This window comes from Cnephaeus nilssonii (assembly GCF_951640355.1).
Source record: "Cnephaeus nilssonii genome assembly, chromosome: 15".
Lineage (NCBI taxonomy): Eukaryota > Metazoa > Chordata > Mammalia > Chiroptera > Vespertilionidae > Cnephaeus > Cnephaeus nilssonii.
In genome coordinates this window covers 41,524,970-41,534,960 of record NC_137086.1, presented here as the reverse complement: position 1 = coordinate 41,534,960, position 9,991 = coordinate 41,524,970, and the positions used below count along the sequence as shown (strand labels likewise).

General features: G+C 42.7%; 1 protein-coding gene across 5 annotated transcripts in view; it reads left to right on the top strand.

The window, feature by feature from the left end:
• The first annotated feature begins 7,869 nt into the window (after positions 1–7,869).
• The window catches only part of AAK1 (AP2 associated kinase 1), a 139,506-nt gene continuing 137,384 nt past the window's right edge, over positions 7,870–9,991 (top strand). For 4 of the 5 annotated variants that reach the window (XM_079792780.1, XM_079792778.1, XM_079792779.1 and 1 more), the window contains exons 1-2: positions 7,871–8,051; positions 8,356–8,762. In XM_079792780.1, the coding sequence (XP_079648906.1) occupies positions 8,600–8,762 (163 nt within the window). In that variant the 5' untranslated portion in view covers positions 7,871–8,051; positions 8,356–8,599. Of the gene's footprint in view, positions 8,052–8,355; positions 8,763–9,991 lie in introns of all 5 variants that reach the window. The other variant, XM_079792781.1, reaches the window with a different exon arrangement.

Genomic DNA, 9,991 nt, shown 5'->3' with positions numbered 1-9,991 from the left:
ATTCCATCATTTTATTTCATCCAATTAAATGTTAAATATTTTCTATCTCCAATTTAAAATAAAACTACATGCTACCTGCCAGGCCAATTCATTTTTAGCAGTTTGTACCTTTCTCTTTTATTATATACACAAGAGAGTTTGAACATGATAAATAAAGGGTTTATGTGCTATTTCTTATTTTTATACATGATTCTCATTATGAAAAGTCATATTTAATGCATGCCACACATATTTAACAGAAATAATGCAAAGCCTTGTATCATATTCCTTGCTTAATAGATGACTTACTTGTAGCTACATATTAGTTCATTATTTCAAAATAAGTAATAAGGAAATAGCATATTCTTTTTATCTTGTTTTATAACATAAAATGCAAAAGCCAATTATATTAGATCTTTATTATTATTTTTTAAAATATATTTTTATTGATTTCAGAGAGGAAGGGAAAGGAAGAGAGAGAAACATCAATGATGAAAGAAAATCATTGCTCGGCTGCCTCTTGCATGCCCCCTACTGGGGTGACCAAGCATGCAACCAGGGCATGTGCCCTGACTGGGAATCAAACCATGACCTCCTGGTTCATGGGTTGATGCTCAACCACTGAGCCACACTGGCTGGCCGGGCTAGGTCTTTATAATTTTAAACGTGATTGCTCTTAGTTATGTTGCTAGATGCTTTCTATAATTTTCTTCTCAATGCTTTATAATTTTTTGAAACATATCAACACTATTTGTATTAAATATAAAGTTGCGGGGGGAGGGAAGCTAGACTTTTCTCACGAAGTCTGATTTTCCTGGCTGGTTTGACAAAGAGAACTGACTCTACTAATCAGACTATATGACATATTTTTATACATTAAATGAGGAAAATCTATCTCCACAGTTTTGACAAACATATTTAAATCACATTATAAAAACAGCAATTTATTAAGAAATATTATACTGGCAAATGTGCTTTTAACATTATTTTTATTTTCTCAACTCTTTTTGAGAATACTGGGTTAAACAAGGTGCCTAAGGGAAAGAATAGAAGTCACATGGTAAATCTTGATAAAACCTTTTTTACACATTTCCCAGAAAGTAAGGAAGTGAACAGCTCCAATAACTGTGTGACACATGTCTGCAAATGGTAGTTTTTTTGCTTTTGATAAAATTATAAAAAGATCAATCAAGTTAAAGTTGATATATTGTTAAAAGAACATTTATGAGAATAGATGATCCCTTTGAATTTTTTTTTTAGATCTCAGGAATGCAAAGAACTAAGTGATAAGGCTAAAGGAAAACTTTTTGAGCCCCCTCCATTTATTTATTTAACAAAAGTTTTCTTGGTGCTTATATCTATGAAAACAAAACACAGGCATACAATTGAACAAAATTTTTTAAAGACCCATTCATCTTGTGAAAAAAATGCATTCCCAAAATATTTGTACTTTTTCTCAATTTATCAAACTTTGCATTATATTTTATATTATTTTAATCAATTGTATAAAGATAATTATTTTTAAATGACAGTATTTATAAAATGCCATAAACTATATCCTTTGCAATTATTTAGACTTACGATGAAATTTTTATACGTCAACTTTAAAACATATGAATACAGGGTTTTAAAAAAATGAACCTTAGTGATGATCTCAGTGAAAACAGTTGAAGACCATTGTAATAATTCCCAAGTAATGCATGATATTTCACAGATGCTTCCAGGAGAGGCCCAGCTGAAAGCCTGTAGATTTTGACTGTGATCTAATCTCTGACCTCTCCTTAAATCAAGTCCACCAGCAAAAAAGAACTATTTGGGAAATACTTGCTGAGAAGCACTTAAAATCTTGGGTCAATGCTGCATTCGATTGTTTATTCAATGGTCATGACCATGCACCATATTTTAAGACTCCTCACTGAGGTATGGCTGAGGACTGGAGTCTGGCTCTCAAAAATGCCGTCTTGGGGAAAGACGGTCACTGGCAGGAAGTCTCAGCTTGGGGCAAGTGAGCAAGACACAGTGTCTAATCATAAGTCAATTTCCAAGAAGGAAGTGGTGGGCACAAGGGGTCCAAGTGCAACTGCCAGGCTGTCTTATCAAGTGGATAGGGCCTTGGATTTGGGAGTTAGGGTATAGTATTACACTGAGAAAAAGAAAGGTCCCGGTTATCTGATAGGTGTGCCCAGAGGGCTCTACCACTAATGAGGTCTAAGGATGAGGTGACCATACATACCAATTTGCCTGGATAGTCGGTTATAATGTCTATTGTCCTGTGGTAATTGTTAAAAAGTCCCCCCTCACCCCGTCCCCCGCCGCCTATTTACAATAAGAAATATCTATTTGGTCTTCATCCCTGCTTCTGGCACGGAGCCTCTAAAACCTTTGGAATTTCCTAAGTGAAAAAAGTGATAAAGGTGTCTTAATATTCATAGAAAACCCCTTTCCACCACACAGTGTTTATGTTAAAGATAAGACTTTTGGAAAGCACTCAAGGATAGAGGCTGGTGGAACCAACCATGTGATTGGAGGATTGAAACTTCCAGTCCCCTTCCCCCACCTCCCGGGAGGGGATCCGGGCTGGAGGTTGAATGGTCACCAATGATCAAGATTTAATCACTCATGTCTATGCAATGAAGCCTCCATAAAATTCAAAAGGATGGGTGTTGGGAGAGCTTTGGGGTTGGTGGCCACATGAAGATGTTTTGAGAGCAGTGCTCTCTGAGAGAGCATGGAAGCTCCATGCCCTTCCACATACCTTGTCCTACATATATTCTATGTATATAACTGAGTTATATTCTTCTATAATAAATTGGTAAGCTAGTAAGTAAACTGTTTCTCTGAGTTCTGTGAGCCAGTCTAGTAAATTAATGGAACCAAAGGAGGTGGTTGTCAGAACCACTAATCTATAGCCAGTTGCTCAGAAGCACAGGTGACAGGCTGGAGTTGTGACTGGCATCTTGTAGGACTGAGTCCTTAACTTGTGAAATCTGGTGCTATCTCCAGGTAGATTGTCAGAACTGAGTAAAATTGTAGGATACCCAATTGATGTTGGAGATTTGGTGGTATAGAGGAAACCCCACACACTGTAATCAGGGGTGCAGAATCATATCCCCCCTTTAATTTTCAAAGTGTTTTGAATAGATGATAAAACCATATATATATATGGAAGTGAGAGGGAGAGAGAGATAGAAACATCCATGATGAGAGAGGATAACTGACCAGCTGCCTCCTGCACCTCCCACACAGGGGATGGAGCCCAGAACCTGGGCATGTGCCTTGACCGGGAGTTGAACCGTGACCTCCTGGTTCATAGGTCAATGCTCAATCACTGAACCATGCTGGCCAGACCTAGATTGTAAATTACATGTAATTTACCTACTGTAAATGTTTATTCTGAATTTCTGTACTTACTGTGGACCAGTAATAAACAATTTAAAAACTGGCACTTATTTACAGATCACACTTTAAGTATCACCATTCTAAGGAGTCAGAATAAGACTTATAGGAGGACATCCTTACTTGGGTATTTAAAGAGTGTTTGCTCAGGCAAACAGTCCTAAAGTACTGAAACTAGAGTCCTGGATTTCATGCATGTGTGGATGAAATCCACATTAGGTTCCATTTCAGGAACCTCTATATTTTATGTCAGTTATAACAAGTATATCTTAGTTCACTGTTGAATGTGCTCATTTTAGTCAATACAACAGATTTCCAACGTGAAAAGGCCGAGTCCCAATTTAAGAAGGTATCTGGCTAGATGTCCATTAGCTTCTCTCAACAACTAATTAAAATTCCTCAATGACTCAAAAAAAAAAATTAAGACTCATAACAACACTGCTTATCTAAAGACGATTAAAAAGGGGAAAACCCTCAAAAGTTTATGAAAAGATTCTACCCCATATAAAAGGAAAACTCAGTGCGCAAGATGCTGAAGAAGGCTACCCTCTCAAACAAGATTTACCCAAGGCAATTTCTGAAAAAAGCATCAACTGATATTTGCAATAAAAAAATAAATCAAGAAAAGTGAACACTAAAAAAGAGAGAGAAATAATAGATGAAACATACAGATGAGAGGAAAGGAGGCAGCTGGCAGTCAGGTAGGGAAGAATCAAAGAAAGGGGTATTTGTAAGGAAACTAAATGCAGAAAATACTGAAAAGAGAACTGTTCCTGAGCCCCACTTCTCCCTTCAGTGGACCTGAGTAGGGCCTGATAATTGCATTTCTAATACATTCCACTGGACTACCAGATGGCAACATAGGCTACTTGGTGTAGTGACAATGACGTGAGTTTTGAGGTCAGTCAGGATTTGATTCTGGCTCTGCCCCTTTGCAGGCTCTGTTGACAACCTGTTCAGCCTGTTTCCACATCGACAAAATAAAAGTAATACACACTTCATAAGTGCATTTCGAAAGCTGGATGATATGATGAAATAGCCAACATAGTGTGGCCCTAATTAAGGTCCTTAATTAATATTGGTCCTCTTCACGTTGACTCCTCTAAGGATGCACCACACATTTGCAACCCCAGGATTTTCTGTGACATGATTTAGCTATATCACAGGTCAAATAATTTCCTCCAAACCTAACAAATCATACACATCTCTCTGCTACTAATAAAATCTTTACTGTTCATCTATAAAACCGGGAATAATAGTATAACAGTATCTATTTGGATATAATAGATAATAGTATATACTTCACAGAGATGTATCCATGAGGATTAAACTATATGATAAGCGCTAATACAGTAACTGGCATGTGGGAGATAATAGTGTCAGTTTCCTTTAATTGGTATTTATCCACAGTATCTTCCAGACCAAGTTCAAAAGCTCACTTAGCCCAGAATACCTCAAATCAACCTTTCCACCTTAATCAGATTGCTCTCTTCTGTGTCACATTTAATTTGAAGTTAATTATTTGGCTTGAGTATTGGTAAGAATACACTCTATTTAAACTACTGTATTAAATGTTCAGGGAGGTAAGTAGAAGACTGTTCCCTGACCTTGAGGAACTTGGTTGAGGAGATAATATACATGAAAAGTTGAATGGGAATGAAAAACAGGGTAGGACAAATTATACAGAAAGTAAATGTGGTAGAAGTTTTGCGATTATAGTGGCTGATCTGTTATTATTTTGTTCTCAGGAATTAAAGAATTACCAAGAGTTAAAGAGAGCTCTGGTTTTATGGCTGAGAAAATAGGTCCAGAGATCTAAGTGGTCTAGGAGCAGAGCTCTGGAGTGGCAGAGGTTTCCTATGTCCTGGTCCCATGCTGCTGACAATAATGCTTCCAATTATTTTCAAATATATTAATTAGTTTATGTTTGCTCTTTTTAACTGGGCAGTTTTATCTAGCTAGTTAAACACTGTGTTCTGAAGCCAAAATGTTTGAGTTTGAGTTCTGGCTTTGCCAGTTACTCTGTGTGACTTATCTCTATGCTTCAGTTCCCCATCTATAAAATGAGTATAATAATAGTACCCTATTTCATAGGGCTGTTGTGAGGATTAAATAATATATATAAAGCATTAAAAACAGTGGTTTTTTAAAATTGTAATTGCTATTAGCCTCTGACAGAATGAAAGGCAAAAGTCTAGTCTTCTAATTTTTTAATCTATATTTTTTACGTATTTACTTAAAAGTTTTTTTTATTGTCGAAAGTATTACAGTCCTCCCTTTTTTCTCCCATTCACCCCTTATTGCCCGCCACTGCCCTCCTGCTGTCTATATACATGGGTTATGCATTATGCATACTAATTCTTTAGTTAATCTCTTCCCCCCACCCACTCACCCCCACCATCCTTCTGAGATTCAACACTGTTCCATGCCTCTATGTCTCTGGATCTATTTTGTTCAACAGTTTATTTGGTGCATTAGATTCCACATTATCTTCTTTTTCATAACCTCCGCCCTCAGATTCTGATCAAAGCATCCAGGTGGGTGCTCATAAATACATGTTATCTGCCTTAATCCTATCAGATAAAAATGAGTTTTTGTGTTTCAGAAGTGAGATTTGGGATTTGTGTAAATCTGGCCTAGTCTGGTAACTGGAAAGTCAGGAAAAGTAAAAAGATAGCAACAGATTCTAGGACCCAACAGAGCTTCTTTAAAAAAGACAGTCAAGATCAATAGATGCAGAGAAAAATGGAGGTCAATGAATCTAATTCTAAATGAACTCTCCCATCTATTTTAAGATCTATTCCAAATTTCCTTAGATGAAATCTGGCCTTTTAAGGAAAGTGCAGAGAACATGCCTCCGTGGGCTTGCGTTGAGGGACTGTTTTAGCAGGTGCTGCATTCTACCATGGAGGTGGCTGCGTGAATTTGTGAACTGGGGTGACAACATTGACTCCCTTTGGAAGAAAAGATGCTGTCGTTACACAGGAAGTTTAACTTCAATGGCACTACTTGAAACAAGGAGGAGGAAAAGGATAAGAGGGATAAGGAGAAAAAGAGGGGGAGGAAGGAGAAGCAGCAGCAGCAGCAGCAACACCGCTGCCAGCCCAGTCACAGCTCAGTTCAATATTCAGATCAGAAAAAGCAAGCACCATTTTTTTCCCCTGGAGCACCCTTCTCCACGCTCCTCAAATGCCTGCTGAAAAAAAATCTGGGACGAACTACAAGCTAACAGGGTTGTCGCAAGATTAGGGATGGGGAGAGCGGGTGGAGGTGAGAAATAACCTATATTCAGGGGTTCGAAAAATCATGGATTTTTTTTTCTTTTTTTGCGGGGGGCGGGTAGGAGTGTGTGTGTGTGTGGGGGGGGGGGGGGCGGGTACGGATTTGACATCATCTATCAGGAAATCCAGGGATGGAGAAGGCTACCGACCGGCCTTGCAAATCTTATGCATTTGATAGATGCAAATCACATTGCACTCAGACGAAATCAGGGTAAAATAAGCACCAAGGAGGGAGAGAAAAAATAACCCGTCAGCCTGGGGTTCTTGTGTGGAAAGGGGTTAGCATTAATCAGCAAGGGTGGAAGAATTAAGGGTCACCGTCAGCAGACGAGCCCAAGTTTGGGGCCGGATCTCCTGGTACCCTAGGATCTGTCCTACACACACCCTTTAAGTTTTTCGGGTTGAGTCTCGCCGGTAGATTCTCAAACGGGACACTGCATTAGGCGTTCTCACAGCGCCTAGCTCAGAGCTGACCGCTGAGCCGGTTCTCAATAACATCTGGGAGCAAAATCGGCTTTTGAGGTTGGGGACGGAAGGATACCGGTTTTATTTAAGTTAGGGTGTGGCCCTGGTACTAACTGCCAGCAAATTTTTTCCGATCGCGCTCCGACTTCCACCTTCCGCCCAGGTGACGTCGGGAAGCCCCGCAGGACCGCCTAGAGGTTCAGCGGTGAAGCCGCGTCCTTCAAGTGTCAGTCTCGATCCGTTTGGAAACCACAAACCCCGGAGTCCCTGGTGCAGGAAGGTCAAGCCGCAAATAAGATGGCTCCAGAAGGGTGGACCACGCAGCAGGGTGGGAACACTAGTCCCTGGCAGTTTCTGTACCGGATGTGTTTAAATAACCGAAGCCCCACAAATGCACCACCCCGCTAACCACCTTCGAGGCCGAGGAGGCCACCGCCACCGCCTCGCTGGCTCCTCCAGGGCCATCCTGGGAATTGTAGTCCAGCCGCTGGGCTGCGCCGAACTACCTTTCCCATGGTGCTCTGCGGGTCGGGCGAGATCAACGTTCTTTTCTAAAACTTTCTCTGCTCGGAGACCCCCGGCTTCTTCTCCCCCTTTCTTTCTGACGACCCCTTCCCGCCTATCGCGACAGAACGGCGGCCGCCAGAGGGCCCTGACCGGTTGCCGCGTAGCCGCGCCGCCGCGAGAGGCACTTCCGGCGGCGGTTCACTTCCTGGTTGGGTGGCTGGAGCCGGGCGGGAGCGCGCGCGGGGGAGGGGCGGCGGGTCAGTCTCCGCCGGGCGCTCCGGGGATCAGCTGGTGGGCGGGCGGGTGCCCGACGCGGCCCCGGCTCTCGCTGCAGCGCCGCCTCCTTTCGCCGACGCAGGCCGCCCCGCGCCGTGACAATGTTGCGGGGCTGGTAGCTGGGCGCCCGCCGTCGAGCCATCTCAAGTGGGTGCCGCCGGGATGCTGCCTCGCGGGGCGGCGGGGAGACCGGGGAGCAGCGGGGCGGGGGGGCAGTGCCCGGCTGAGTCGGCGGCCCGAATTCCTTCTTTTTCCGACCCCTGGGCACAGGGTCTCTGGCTTGGGGGTGGGGGACGCGTTTTCAGCCCCAGCGTTTTTCTCGTTTAGAGAATTCATGAAGCGTTTCCCCAGGTCTGCCCAGGATGATGGCTTTGGCTGCCCCTAGGACTCAGTAGTTGAATTTTTAAGTGTGTGACTGATTCAGCCTCTCTCTCTTCCTCTGTCATCACAGGTTTAAACTTATACGAATCATTCTCCAGAGGAGGAGGGGACGGACCGCCGCGCGATTGACACGCATATTCCTATAGGCATCCTCCCTCAGCCCCCACCCCCACGGCCGGATTCGGGTGGCTCCTCTCCGAGCTGAAATCCGAGAAGAAATCCTTGGATTTCTTGTTTTCTTTTTTTTAAAAAAAGAAAAAACAAACAAACCTAGAAGCTGTCGGTGTTTTGTTTTACTGCTTCCTATTCGCAAGATGAAGAAGTTTTTCGACTCCCGGCGAGAGCAGGGCGGCTCTGGCCTGGGCTCCGGCTCCAGCGGAGGAGGGGGCAGCACCTCGGGCCTGGGCAGTGGCTACATCGGAAGGGTCTTTGGCATTGGGCGACAGCAGGTCACGGTGGACGAGGTGTTGGCGGAAGGTACGGTGGGACTCAGTGCGCCTAAATGAAAATCTTGCGCTGATGCGGCGAGATTGTGTTTTTCTAGTTGTTGCCTGTATGAATGGGTTTTACCAGTTGACCCTCCCTTTCTCAATTCCCTTGCCCTGTGAATCATTGCCCTTGAGAAATTGGAAACTGAGATTTGAGAGTGACAGGGTTTATGGGGCAGGGGGAGGTTGCCGGACATTGTTTACCTCCGTGGCCTTTTCGTTTATTTTTTAAAAAAACATCGACAAACCAGATCTTGTTTGTCTCACTGAATTCTGAGGATCAGACGAGAAAACCTCCGGGTGAAAGTCTGAAGCTTCACATCAGATGAGGGTGGTGGGCTTGTCATCCTGCTAAAACTTGAAATAATTGATGTGAGGACTGAAGAGAGGGTTTTCTCCCTCTCTTTCTTCTACCCAACTTTCCCACTGCCATGAGCTAAGGCTCTTGGTGGATTTGACAAGGTTTCCTGACCCAACTGTAATCAGGTCCCCAGGATGTAGGTAAGATAACAGAAATTACATGAAATGAATGTAGTTATTTTGAGACCAGTCAGTAGGCCCCTCTTCCTTCAGTTTTAGGTTAAAATTTTTATTTTTTTTTAATACCGAAAGAATTATTTGAGAGTGACATCTTATTTTTGCCTTTCCTCTATTGGAGATGTTATTTAGATCTGCTGTGTTTGCTGTGTAAATTCCGTATCTATATCTAAATCTATATCTTTATTCCCCAGGCCTCTGGAAATCTTTGTATATCTCTTTTGGTAACCTTAACCTCGACCTTCATAATTATGCCAGACTCATACTCTTTACAGCCCATTGCCTGCCTAGTGTGCTTTTATTTTTAATAAAAGCAGCAATTTCCTTGGCACACAGCTATTCAAACTAATTGGATAGGGCCAACCTGCTATAGGTTGTGTTATCTGCTGAGAAGGGATGGGGGATGGTGGAGGTCTCTATTACTGCAACATGGTGGTGGTGGGGGACCTGTTTAACTGGGGAAGGAGCCTTTTTGCAAGCTAAGCTTGAAGCAGGAGTTCCAACCCAGCCCTGGGAAATGCCTGTCATGGTGAGTGTTGCAGGCGGGTGGGTTGGGAGGAGGAAGAAGCTGTGTTTGGCTCTCAGCTTGTCTAAGCAGTGGATTCAGCTGGGCCCAGCTTTCTGGGGTTAGGGTTGAACCCTTACTTTAAAACACCGTTTTAAAAAAGACTGACAACGTTT